General features: G+C 39.5%; 1 protein-coding gene across 15 annotated transcripts in view; it reads left to right on the forward strand.

Annotated features, from left to right (window-relative positions):
• The window catches only part of znf618 (zinc finger protein 618), a 44174-nt gene that overhangs the window by 10022 nt on the left and 19487 nt on the right, over nucleotides 1–14665 (forward strand). For 9 of the 15 annotated variants that reach the window (XM_031277835.2, XM_035991905.1, XM_035991906.1 and 6 more), the window contains exons 2-5: nucleotides 9024–9363; nucleotides 13862–13939; nucleotides 14194–14238; nucleotides 14504–14554. In XM_031277835.2, coding sequence (XP_031133695.2) covers nucleotides 9051–9363; nucleotides 13862–13939; nucleotides 14194–14238; nucleotides 14504–14554 — 487 coding nt within the window. In that variant the 5' untranslated portion in view covers nucleotides 9024–9050. The other 6 variants (XM_031277837.2, XM_035991912.1, XM_035991908.1 and 3 more) reach the window with 6 other exon arrangements.

Below are 14665 nucleotides of genomic sequence, written 5' to 3' on the forward strand. Positions count from 1 at the left end.
GGCCCACTCCTCCACACAGATCTTCTCTAGATCAGTCAGGTTTCTGGGCTGTCGCTGAGAAACACGGAGTTTGAGCTCCCTCCAAAGATTCTCTATTGGGTTTAGGTCTGGAGACTGGCTAGGCCACGCCAGAACCTTGATATGCTTCTTACAGAGCCACTCCTTGGTTATCCTGGCTGTGTGCTTCGGGTCATTGTCATGTTGGAAGACCCAGCCTCGACCCATCTTCAATGCTCTAACTGAGGGAAGGAGGTTGTTCCCCAAAATCTCGCAATACATGGCCCCGGTCATCCTCTCCTTAATACAGTGCAGTCGCCCTGTCCCATGTGCAGAAAAACACCCCCAAAGCATGATGCTACCACCCCCATGCTTCACAGTAGGGATGGTGTTCTTGGGATGGTACTCATCATTCTTCTTCCTCCAAACACGGTTAGTGGAATAATGACCAAAAAGTTCTATTTTGGTCTCATCTGACCACATGACTTTCTCCCATGACTCCTCTGGATCATCCAAATGGTCATTGGCAAACTTAGGACGGGCCTTGACATGTGCTGGTTTAAGCAGGGGAACCTTCCGTGCCATGCATGATTTCAAACCATGACGTCTTAGTGTATTACCAACAGTAACCTTGGAAACGGTGGGCCCAGCTCTTTTCAGGTCATTGACCAGCTCCTCCCGTGTAGTTCTGGGCTGATTTCTCACCTTTCTTAGGATCATTGAGACCCCACGAGGTGAGATCTTGCATGGAGCCCTAGTCCGAGGGAGATTGACAGTCATGTTTAGCTTCTTCCATTTTCTAATGATTGCTCCAACAGTGGACCTTTTTTCACCAAGCTGCTTGGCAATTTCCCCGTAGCCCTTTCCAGCCTTGTGGAGGTGTACAATTTTGTCTCTAGTGTCTTTGGACAGCTCTTTGGTCTTGGCCATGTTAGTAGTTGGATTCTTACTGATTGTATGGGGTGGACAGGTGTCTTTTATGCAGCTAACAACCTCAAACAGGGGCATCTAATTTAGGATAATAAATGGAGTGGAGGTGGACATTTTAAAGGCAGACTAACAGGTCTTTGAGGGTCAGAATTCTAGCTGATAGACAGGTGTTCAAATACTTATTTGCAGCTGTATCATACAAATAAATAGTTAAAAAAATCATACATTGTGATTTCTGGATTTTTTTTTTTTAGATTATGTCTCTCACAGTGGACATGCACCTACGATGACAATTTCAGACCCCTCCATGATTTCTAAGTGGGAGAACTTGCAAAATAGCAGGGTGTTCAAATACTTATTTTCTGTATTTATTAAGTATAACGAGGTTGGGTTGTCCATCCTATTAAAATGGCTAGGCTATATAAGGAAATTGTAAAAGAGAGTATTATATTTCGAACATATTCAAGCGTGAATGAGAACCATTTGGAGGGGGATGCCAGGTTGTGCAAAAAAACAACAACAAAAAAAAATCGAATACCAACCCACCAAACGAATATTGGAATATTCGGGTCCAGCCCTACTTACAACGCTAGTATTCGGGGCACAGGGAAAGTAAAAACAAATCGCTATTTATACCACTAAAAAGGCTCAAAATATCACCACACTTCAACGGTAGCATAATGAGGGTCCCCCTCTAAACTATCTTTTTAATAAACTGTCTGTACACTTACAAAGTTCTCAATGCTTCGGTTAACATTTAGGGACCCCTTTTAATCTTTAACAGTGTGTTGTATTTATATAGGCCTATCATGTGTTTTTTATGTAAAATCTTAATCTGTAAATTAATTTATAGAATATGTACAATATTTCTGTCTGAAACATAGTGGAGTGGAAGTATAAAGAAACATACTTCAGTAAAATTTATTTAATTTAAGTACAGTTCTAAAATCTAATAAGTTACTTTCCACCACTGGTAATGAAATACAATTGATCATTAACCATCCAAGTTGAGTTACTATATTTGCTGACAGAAGGCCTTTACCCTATCATTAATAAAAGAACAATGATGACACATTGCTTTTTTTAGGCATGGGGGATTAGACCTGTCACGGTAGAACATTTTCATACCAGTGTAAGTTCTGCCAGTACAATGCCAGAAACCGGTGTTGTCGACTTTGAAATTGCTTCCCCTTAGGCTATGTTTAAAAAACCTCTGAGACAGAGAAGCCTGGCTTTACTGTATTTCTCGTATTTTACGGTGAAACTTGCAAAGAAACACACTTTTCACGCAGTGTTTCCTGCATGACGAAGATTATGAAAAACGTTACTTTTAAAATTGCTTTGAAAAAAAAAAAAAAAACACTGACCACATACTGTAGTTGCTCGTTTCAGTCTAGACTCTAGATTTAAATTTTCCAGTATACCTTGCCTTGCCTGCAGCTCAAGGCTGAACCCAAACCACTTTCATACAGTACTCGAGAAGTTTATTTTGGCAAACAAATTAACTCCCATAATCTATCTGTAATAACATCACTTATTTCTCCATGAGTCAGAAAATGTAAACATTTCATTGGCAGGTGCTATTTATTTTTGTGGATATCATTTTTGTTTTCACACTCATAAATGGTGCTGCAGGTCTGTGGTAAGCCTCATAGAATTAATTAGATTTTTACAGCAAGTTCCGTGATGTTATGGGTTTATCGGTGTTTTAAGCCCCCAACGTCACACTAGGATTAGGTGGTTATGGTTAGGGTTAAGGTTAGGTGCCTTGAAGTCAACGGTCGCAGCGCTGCCTTGAAGTCGATTAGGCAATATGATTCACAGTATGTAAATGTAGTTACTTTTCCCATGTGATTGCAGTAGACATACAAGAAAAAAAAAACATTTCTTTTAATTTATTTTTTTATTAAAAAATATGAATTGATTTTGAATCGGTAGAGCTTGAATCACGATTCGAATGTGAATCGATTTTTTGCACACCCCTATTAGGCAATGGTTATGGTTAGAGTTAAGGTTAGGTGCCTTGAAGTCAACGGTCGCAGCGCTGCCTGGAAGGAGACGTTGGGGGCTTAAAACACCATCGACCATGTATACATTTTAACACCAATGTACGCTGTAATGTTTTTTCACTCTAAAGTCGCTAAAAGCTGCTGCAGTTTCAATCCTGTCGGCTCTCTGCAGCAGGTGGGGCTGCTCACTCAGTTCCACCCACTATTGACACACACACACACACACACACACACACACACACACACACACACACACACGGTGGATGCAGGAAAAACCGGAGATGAGACGTAGGCTACATGATGACCTAAATTGAGGCTTGTTATTGTAAGTGCAATGATAAGTTAAAGTCCAATAAGTAACATTACTTTATCAAACCGTATGAATGTGTGTCCCAGGCCAGGTTAGGAAATTAACAAAAAATGTAAAGATCAACAAGCCACTGACACACATTTGATTCATTCAATAAATTATTATTTTTTGTCTTAAATACTCCAGCTATTTTCATATTATACCAACATTTGCAGCATCCTGAGCCTTTTTGGTAAGGTTACTAGGAAAATTCAGCCCAGAGTACTTTTAATCTCCCCAAAACAAGTTTCCTTTTTATTTTTAAAGAACTATACAAAAAAAAAATTGCAGCTTTCACTGTTTCTTGCAACTTCATTGCAACAAAAATACAAAAGACATCGCAACTTATATCGCAATTCTTTACTAAAGCTCCCGCGTAATCAGGCATTTTGGGCTGCAACAATGTCAAAAAAAGGCCGCGAAATCCCGGAGGGACTGTGGACCGTACCACTCCCGATACTGCACACTGCAACAAGCCTGTAAGGAGCATTTTCTAAAGATATTGTTTTACTGACTATCACCAGCAAAGCTTAGCTTTTGTTATAGTATGTGTCAACCCATCAGAAACGAGTCGTTTTTGAGTATTTTTCTTACCTTAACTCCATAATTGATCTAAAATATATGAAAATGGTTGCTCCCTCTGCAGCAGGGGAATGCCAACCATTATAAGAGTTCACTTGTACCACCGTCATTACAGTCCTAAAGCTACAAAATGGAGAGCTGACCATTCAGTTTATAATGTCACTGGGATGTAAAATTTGGCACTGCTGCGTAGACAATAAATGGGCCGCTAACTTTGCTGACCCAAAATATTTCTGTCTGAGTGCCTGCATTCAAACTTCACTTTTCATTTTAGTGTGACAACTGCATTTATGACAACAAGTGTCACAATTTCAAGGTGTTTCTCTGATTTCTAGCTTTAGATCAAAATGAATGAATCCATTGCCCAAACTGTTCTAGTACACAGGAGTAAGACATGAACTGGTGCTATCGGCTGCTTCAGTATGAAGACCCAGAGGCCAGAGTGTTAAATATTGAATAAATAAAACAAGACATTATGAATAAATAGTCGTATGTGATGGCTGTTGCTTTGGTCTATATATATATATATATATATATATATATATATATTTTTTTTTTTTTTTGACCTTTTATTTTTCATAATTCAAATTAAATTGGTTTTGTTTTATTTGTTATACCGTACTTGCATATAATTAGGGCTGCAACTAATGGTTATTTTCATTATAGATTAATCTGCAGATCATTTTCTTGATTACTGATTTGTCTAAAAAACTCCAACGAACAGAAAAAAATCTTTCCCAGAGTTCAAGGTGATGTCATCAAAATGTCTCCAGTTGTCTGACAGAAAATACATTTATTTTTGTTTGGCATTTTTGCTTTAACACCCCCCAAAACCCCCCCAAAAAAAAAAAAAAAACATCAATTGCGCATCACTTGCACCCGCTATCTGCCCCGTCTTATGGTCCGATTCACAAAAGATATTGTGCTAATGACATTACAGCGCAAACACGGCCAGAAAGTTTCTTTTCAGCTGAGTGCAACTAACCCTTTTTTTAATTGCAATTATCACATATTATTATGTGGCAAAGTATAAATGTGGCCTTTGTACCAATACCACAGTAGGCGGAACAATGGCAGAGAGAGAAATTAAATTTTCATCAGGCTACAGGTTCCTGACCCACAAGGTGCAGAGGAGATGAAAGAGTTACAGGAACTGCGGCCAGAGGAACTTAAAAATCCCCAAATTGGTCCAGTCGGAACATGAGAAAAAAAGGGTTCTAGGAATTTTATGTTCTAGGAACTGCAAAAATCCCTCCGGCCAGAAAGCGGCTATTGAGCAGCTGTCCGGTTCATGTCTGTAGTAAAGTGTAGTAGTTGGGAGACATTTTGTCTTTTCAACAATGGTATTGTTTTTTCTTCAACAGTGTTAAAATTGCATAACAAGGTCCCAAAGATAACCTGTGAATATAAACACAGCTTGTTGGCTCATTTCTGTTCACACTTTCAGTCCATGGACAGTGTGGATACAATTACACAGCGTACACAGTTGCTGTACACCTTATGCCACTGGTGAAATCAGACACGGTGACAAGACTAATGGAAAGGGAAATTAAAAAACCTGAAATACCATTTCAGGTATAAAATAGGAAGTACACACAAAAAAAGAAATAATAGAAGTACTGAACATTGAAAATGGAATTGAAAAATTGAACAGGAAAGTCTCTTGAATAAAACTGAAAAATGCTAAAATGGAAATACTCAAATTAAAAGCGTAAATGGCAATGTTCGCCATTAAATGGATGGTTTACCATGGCATTTGGGCTGAGAGACTGAATCCTGGCTTTGGTGATCCCCTTACCTTTCCTGTATAGCCAACAGATTATCTATTTTGTTAATAACAAGATACAAAAATTGACTGAATTCTAATTAAATAATTAGAAGAAGAATTTTCAATTGTACGTAAAATGTAAAGTCATGTTCAAGCTTGTAACTTTATAAAAGTTGTAGAAGGTATTTGGAAATCAACAAAACATTCAACTTGCACAACCTTCAAGCCTGCTACTGTAAGTGTTGCGCAATCACTGTATGATTGAGCTGACAGTACTTTCTACTGATTTAAGGTAAGCAATTTGAACTCAAAACTTTAGCCTAAATGTTTTGTGTCAACATTATCCAATTCATGGGCATGTTTGCTGATGCTTCTTGGTTGTGTGTCATATCCAAAGAAAGTTGTATTGGGCTATGAAAAGGTTTGCTGTTGCTGTTTTGGTGCGCTATTATTAGAAGACCAATTTCCCCTCTTTCCATAATATCAGTCATCCTGGCATAACTCTGTTTTGCATGGTTTTGAGCACATTCTCTTGACAAGCCTTTTATAGCCTTGTGCTGAAGTGTCAAGTTGTGTAATTTTGATATTTTTGAAATTAGAGCATTTGGGTGCCACAAAGGAGGAATTCATGCCATTAAAGGGCACTTATGAACAGTGATGGGAATAATGGCGTTACTAACGGCGTTACTTTTTTCAGTAACGAGTAATCTAATTGATTACTCTTCCCATCTTAATAACGCCGTTACCGTTACTGCCAAAAAATGCGGCGTGTTACTATAATTGAAGCTGTTTTTTTCATCAGACCAATTAGATCTCTGAGCCGAGAGGCAAATACTTTTTTTTTTTTACTGTTCTTCCTTGGTTAGTGGGCAGTGCGTGAGACAAGCGCATAAATGCTGACGATTGGCAGAGGTTGAGTAAAATTTCATGGTAAGCCAATCAGAGGTAGAGTTGGGCAGGTGTTCGAAAGCACGCATAGTCGGACACACAACGAACAACACAAGCGTGTCAGTCAACGAGAGACAGGTATGGCGAGCCTGAATAATCCAAAAGTAGCCTTCTCTAAATGGAAGTATAGCCATTACTTTTCCCTCGAAGAAATTAAAGGAACGAATGTAATCGTGAAATGCACATTATCCCCTGGGCAAAAGTGCCTATCCACGTCGGTGTCAAGTAATTCAAATGTACTCAAACATCTTTCAACGTTTTATTTGCACTACAAAGAGTGTGTGTGTGTGTGTGTGTGTATATATATATATATATATATATATATATATATATATATATATATATATATATATATATATAGGGCTGTCAGCGTTAACGTGTTAATCGCGATGCAATTAAGGGCCGATGCGATTCATTTTTTTTTTAATCGCATGCCGGCATTTATTAATTTATTTTACACTTCACTTGGCTTTGCGTCGTGCCTAACAGGCTACTATTTTGACCCTTTGCAGCACCGTTACTTATCATCAAGCTGCCACTTCCTCGTAACACATCCTGCTGCTGCAGGCTGCAGGCATGATGGAGAAAGACAGCAGCAATGAAGTCCTGAATGGCGCTTTTTATTTTCCAAAACTCCCAGACGGCTCGTAGACAAGTCGAAAGCCATATGCACATTGTGTAAAGCCGAATTAAAATATCACCGAAGCATGTCAAGCTTGAGCTACCACCTACGGAGCTAAGCATAGTAGTACAGTTAACGTGATGCTACGCGCTAGCATGCTACCCACTCAGGCAAAGCACTATTTTGGAGAGTGCTACTTGCCGACCTGTGGATGAAACCAAATCCCAAAAAATTACTACAGCTCCTGCGAAACGGGTGATAAGCTAAAGAGTGCCTTTGTGCCTCTTAACAGACTCAAAATGCTATTAATATTATATATTATATAATTATTATTTTATATTAGCTTATGCCCCCATAACTGCAGTTTTAGCTAACGGGAGCTCTGAGCATTAGCTACAGAAGCTCCATGTTGCTAGCACCAATTCGGTTCGTGGTTTTTGCTATAGACAGTACTCAAAAAAGTATAGCAATCAAGATTAACGTAAAAATTGCCTGGAGTTCTCCTTTAAAGACGTACTACGGTTGGCATGTTCAGACCTGTCTCGTTGCCGTCGAGGGGAACAGTAGTTTTCACGGATACACAGCCTGTACGACACGGAGAAAGCAGCCCAACTGGAACTGCTGCAAAGTGCTGCAAACGCTGTTTCATTAACCTGTGATCACTGGACGTCAGTGAGTAATCAACATTATTTAGGAGTTACTAAACACTATATTGACTCTAGTAAGGATAGGGATTTTTAGTTTTTTAGTTACGTACTTGGAGGAATTGTGCAATAATGACAGATTCACAGTAAATTGTTTACAGTAAATAAATAATTACAAATCTTAAAATCAAGTTCATAAAGTAACTTTCTTTGCATTCATTTGATTCCCAATCAAGATACACTGGTAAAAATTGCTTTTGATTGTTAATATGTACTTAAAAACTGTTCTGAAATGCAAAATTATAGAATGTTAATCATGTGATAAAATATGCGATTAATCGTGATTAACTATAGAAATTCAGCGATTAATCACGATTTAAAAAAATTAATCGTTTGACAGCCCTAATATATAAATAAACATAATATCTACATACATGGCATTCGATTTGAGGCTAGTCTCACTTTGTCCCACAGCAACATTAAAATAGTTTAGATTTGTGAACATTGTTTCTGTTAATAATGTATTGTATTAAGTGTCCATTTCATTATATATATTAAGATTTATCATAAATAATTGAACATGCACATGTATTTTAAGTTCTGTTAAAGAGGGGTGGAGGTGGGGTCATATTGGAGCATTTAAAATATTACTTGAAAGTAACGCAATAGTTACTTTCTGAAGTAACTAGTTACTTTTATAATTTGTAGCTGAGTAACTAATTTTGTTATTTTTTGGAAGAAGTAACTAGTAACTTTAACTAATTACTTTTAAAAAGTAATTTGCCCAACACTGCTTATGAATAGTTAAGCCACTCTGTTCTAACAAGCAAATTCTGTCTTTTTTTCAGTCACAGATAGTGCTGGTAGTGGCTCCTGTGCATTTTGATCTCACACATCTGACTGACCGTTTTTTTTTTTTTTTTATTTACACTCAATAGTTGTCAGATGCAGGCTACTGCTTGTTATGTGCAGCTTGTGTTTAGGGCCCTCGGTATGTTCAAATCAAAGCTGCTATCTACAGTACAACAACACATCTGTTGAACCTCGCAGTGCTAATATTGTGCATCGATGCTATAAATCTGGCTAGAAGTCATGCCTGAATCAAGGCTGTATATTGTTACAGGACAGTTGAGTAAAGTCTATGTCTGTCTCTCTATTTATTTCCCTTGTACAGAAGCACAGGCTCAGAGGAGGTGGAGTCATGAGTGCACAAGAGGCACCCATTCCTGGGAAGGAGAAGGCGGATGGTGGGAGTGCGGCCACAGATGGTCCCTCACCAACCTTAGTCCCAAAGACTAAGAACACAACTCCACCACCTGTCACAGTAAAGAAAGAGCCTGGGACCTCAGAGACGAGTAACGGGAAAGTGGGTGATGCCAATCCTGCTGAGATCTGTGTTGTCATTGGAGGAAATGATGGAGGAGCCAGTGGAGGTGCATCCCGTAGAGCTCAGACCGAGGGTATGTTTGCCCTTGGTACTCCTCCTCCAACGAAGAGCACAGACTCATGCATAGGTGTGTGAATATACAGTATATGGATATATACATGCATTTCCTGACTGCAATCTTGTCTGGTGTCTCTTGACCCTGACCCTGCTTCTTGACTGACAAAACAACTTGAACAAACGGCACAGCATTTAAAAATGACATTTTAAAAGAAAAAACCAGTAGCAGCAGCTTTTCATAAACAATGCCCTGGTTACTCAGGATAATCTACAGACTTCGCTGTAAGCTGTTTTTATTGGAACTACTTTCTACAGAAGAAATGGCCCCTATGAAAAATGTAAAATGTAATTTTCCAATCCTGTGAGCACAATTGACACTCCATTCACCTCAATTTTGTCGTATTTAGTATTGGATTGGCACCTAATTTGCAAACTTGAAGCTCTCGCATGATGATGGTGATTATTGTTATTATTATTATAACACCCACTTGGCAAATTCCTAAAATCATTTGCACAAATACACAAATGTACTGTATGTACTTTTTAGTTGCCAGTTTATTGGGTACACCTAGCTAAAATTACTGCACTTTAATACAACAGGCCTGCAATAATCCTACATTTTAATGGAAGTTATGTTTCTAATATTTAGTGTAGCTTCATTTATAGCATAGGAGGACAGAATATTGGAAATACCTCCCAAAAATATAAAACATGCCTTGATTGGCCCTGATACCAATCTTTGCTTCTGACATTCATATTTCAATCTAGTGGTGTCCTGACTAATAATTTTCATAGTAGAATCAGAATTGTTAAGTCTTGCCAATCATCGAATCATGTGGGTGGGGGGGGCAGCGTGTGGGCGACGACCGTCAGTCACGGATCATGGAAAGTGAAACTTAAATTTGTCGGGTGGTTGGATTTATTCACTGAAAGGGGAGAGAAAGGGGAAAGACATGCAGAAAACGTCAGTTTGGACTCAAACTCTGGACCTTCTGCGTCGAGGATTAAACCTCTGTGTGCCTGCTCTACCAACTGAGCTAACCAGCCACAGATTTCACATTTGTATTTACAGCAATATGTTAATATTTATATCATAATAGGCATGTAGGCTATATATTAACTTATTGGGAGAAAACAGGAAAATATGTAGTTCTATGTAAACCTGACATTGAGGACCCCCATATAGCCAAAATGGCAGGTACCTTGTTTCATAAATCCCAGTTCAGAGTCAGACCAAAGATTTGCGACCAGACGAAACCATTTTAAAACGTTGCAGGGAAAAGTTGAAGCGATCAGAACCGGCCCGGAGGCTTAAAGAGCGCCTGCCAGCACAGTATATGGTCGAGCGACCTAGGGAGTGACTGAAGAGAGCGAGCGTCCTTATAACAAAGCAGTAATTCATATAAATAAAACGTTTTTGCTGTTTCAGTATCTCATTATCACTAACGTTGTCCACATTCATATTTAGACGTAACAAATTATATCCAGCTACAAAAAAAGCTGGAATGGAAGTACAAAGAGTTGTGGCTATGAAGATGATGCACCGTCTCATTTTGTTGCATTGGTGTGAACTGGCAGGTTTCAGAATGTTGCAGACCGGTGCGTTGCAAGTAGCTGCAAGTTTCAACTCGTCTCGCCGCAAATCTTTCGTCTGGACTGGGCTTTACGACGCTGCGAAGATTCGACTGTGAGACTGGCAGTCTAATCAGGCTCGTTTGATCGAAGCATCGACTATTCAACTATTCAGGGTTACCCCTATTTCAATCAACTAATCAGATTTGTAGTCATTCTTCCCTTTTAGGCAAAAGCAGAGAAAAGTTCTCAGAATTTTAAGATTCAGTAAACATTTTGTTAACTTGGAACTAAGATCTTACATTTTATGACAATGAAGAATGCTATGTGTGTACGTACTCCTACGACAGCGTATTAGGGCCATTGTAGGGAAACAAAATTAATTTGCGAAAAAAAAAACAACTCAGATATTCTGAGATTGTTAAAGGACAATTCCGGCGCAAAACGAACCTAGGGGTTAATAACAGATGTGTACCCACTCTGTCGTTCTCTGGGATATGTTTTCATGCTAACTGATTGTGTTTGTAGCTTGATCGAAGCTAGCGCGGACCGCCGGTTAGCTTACGCTAATATTCGGGGCACAGGGAAAGTAAAAACAAATCGATTTATACCACTAAAAAGGCTCAAAATATCACCACACTTCAACGGTAGCATAGTGAGGGTCCCTGCATGTTAACCAAAGCATTGAGAACTTTGTAAGTGTACAGACAGTTTATTGAACGAAGAGCTGCGGGAGCTCCGTGAAAGGGCTACGAGAGAGAGAGAGCTATTCCGCAACAGAGCCTTGTGCTTTGGGAAACTAGTCATGACTTACAGCTGGCGATGCCAACTAAAATCCAAAGCAATTTGCACAATATATCTGAAACAATCGCACTGATGTAAAACACAACTTGTCTAGTGTACTTACTCAGTGAATAACTGTCCATCTTGTCCCTCTGGTCTGGGTCACCGTCTCCAATTTATTTTCGGGACATGGAAAAAAGTTTCCCTGTTTATCAGAGAGGGGGAATCTTCAGACTGTACAAAACACTGCATCTCTTGGGTGTTGCGACGCAACAGGTCCCACTCCGTGCAACACAGACACTCCTGTTCGGTGGCCATAGCTTCACAATGTGCGCAGGTACACCACCAGTTTCCCGAAGTATGAGGCTCTGTTGCGGCATAGCTCTCTCTCTCGTAGCCCTTTTACGGAGCTCCCGCAGCTCTTCGTTCAATAAACTGTCGGTACAACTTACAAAGCTCTAAATGCTTTGGTTAACATTTAGGGACCCTCACTATGCTACAGTTGAAGTTTGGTGATATTTTGAGCCTTTTTAGTGGTATGAATAGCGATTTGTTTTTACTTTCCCTGTGCCCCAAATACTAGCGTTGTAAGCTTAGCTAGCTTCGTTCAAGCCAAAAACACAATCGATTAGCATGAAAACATGTCCCAGAGAACGACAGAGTGGGTACACATCCGTTATTAACCCCTAGGTTCGTTTTGTGCCGGAATTGTCCTTTTAAGTCACAAATTTACGAGAATAAAACTGGGAGAAATAATGTTATTTTTTTTTTTTGTCAAGGAACCACATTGCTTCACTTTGCAAGGTTGGATCAACATCATCCCACCAAAGACGCTGCAGCTTGCCGTGTATTATTATGCTTGCAGTGACGATCTGTTGTATTGTGTCCTGCTGTAACACACATCCCATTAATTGCCCATAGATGTAACCAGCGATATCTTTATCTGTTGATTGTGTTGTAGTTCCGGAGACACTGGGTCAGGAGGGGGGACAACGAGAGTTTTTGTCCACCCACCTTCAGGTATTATGGTATGGTAACTCTATTAACCAGCGGTGCAGTCAGATCAGGTGTGCCCTGCCAAGTGCGTCAGGAGTGTGCCAAACACACTTTTGGTAATTTCATGGCCAGGCTTCCTTGGCACACATGTGGCACACATGGGCACAGGTGGGATCAGAAAGACGGCATAGGTAGGTGCATTAGAGGCTGTGGCGATCATGGCTTATCACATTCACCACTTTCACCCCCTTTAATCACAGAGGAACTTTCCCCGTCACGACGCACTGACAGTTTGGGAATCCTGTAGAGAATTTTCCTCAGGAAAGTTATAGCCAGTAGGCTATTATAATTAAAAATGTGGAGCTCCAGGCCAAAAATATGGCGTTACCTAGTTTTCCGGTGTTTAGGATGGAGACACCGGGTGAAAGACTGGCAGGAACAGATGGTCCTGAGGGAGCGAGAAGTTTTAAGTGGTTCACAATTTTTCATGGAGCTGCGTGAACTGTTTTCAACAGATCTGGGGAGGGCGGGGGGGGGGGGGGTGTTTGATGCTAGTTGCACAAAATGTAGGCTAACCAGCGGACCTGGCGTGCATAATTGGCTTGACAGTGACATCATCACTCCAGTTAGAGATGCAGATGGATCAGATACCTGCTGCCTCCAGATGGCTGTTAAGAGAGTCACCAATGTAAAGGAGAGACCTTACAGTAATAATGGCAGCAGAGAACATGAGTGTTTATATTTACATGTAAGCTATTATAGCAAAAACTACCCAAAACAGCCCAAACTCAGTTGGAGCACAATTCACGGCAATGTATTTTCAAAGTCCGAATGCTAATGATTATATGGTGATTTGGGGCTAAAATCACGCATTTCCTTATTGCTAAATCCAAATTGCAATATATTATTTGATTGGGTGGGTCATTAACTGCAGGCATACACAGTAAACCGCGGCATCTGTTGTTATCCTGAAGTAGTGTGGTTCCTTGAAAAAAAACAACCTTTTTTTCTGAATTTTCTTTTAGTAAATTTACCACTTTAATCTCAGAGAAAATCAGTTTTTTTCTCCTAAATTTACGACTTTAATCTCGGAATAATACCCTCCTCCCCCAGCTCCATAATAGATTTTATTCCTACAATGTCCCTAAAAGGCCGTCATATATTCCTGATGATGCTGTCACTTTGTTTTTATGACACTGTTTTGAATTTTCATGCAGGTTCCTATGTATGCGGGGTATGTGGGAAGAAATACAAATATTATAACTGCTTTCAGACACACGTCAGGGCACACAGAGGTACGACACTTTTTTATTTTACGCATGTATTGTCTTTATGAAAAACCGAAAAATAACTGATTGGCGGCTGTGTTTTTCCTCTCTTGACAGTATGGTCCTAAAATGACTCACTTCCTCTAAATGAGTCATGCATGTCCTGTTTTGGCTAGGAATTGTTTTATTGTATTAATGTATTAAAGCAATTTTAGCACCAGTCAGAAGCTATTCACAGATTTATCTAAGGCTGACTGTCTCCCCCTCTTTTTCCACTATAGAATCAGATAGCATGGTTGCAGATGGTCTACCCCAGACACCCAACAGTGAGTACACTTTTGCTCATCTAGTGAACACACTATATACTTTATAAGCATGCCAGCACAAGCTGTTTATTTCATACCTGGCTCATTTAACAGATGTGAAATGTTGTTTTACTAGATACCTATCTTTTAGATTTTCACAGCTGACTTAAAACAATCCACACTTAAAACACAACTTATAACTAAAGATACCTTTGTCTCTATGTGACTTAGCAGGCTAAAAGCCATATTATTTACCCTCATTGTCCCCCTCCCTCTCTCCCATCAGTCTTGTCTCCTCACTGTAGCCGCCTTCCCATAGGTGACATCCTAATACCAGGTACCTATAAGGAAACATCAACATATTTCTGGCACAATCATGTCATGTGTGAACACAATGTTCTGATTATCACAATGATTTTTTTCTGACATCAGTTCCTCTTTTTTAAGT

This window comes from Sander lucioperca, chromosome 14 (assembly GCF_008315115.2).
Source record: "Sander lucioperca isolate FBNREF2018 chromosome 14, SLUC_FBN_1.2, whole genome shotgun sequence".
NCBI lineage: Eukaryota > Metazoa > Chordata > Actinopteri > Perciformes > Percidae > Sander > Sander lucioperca.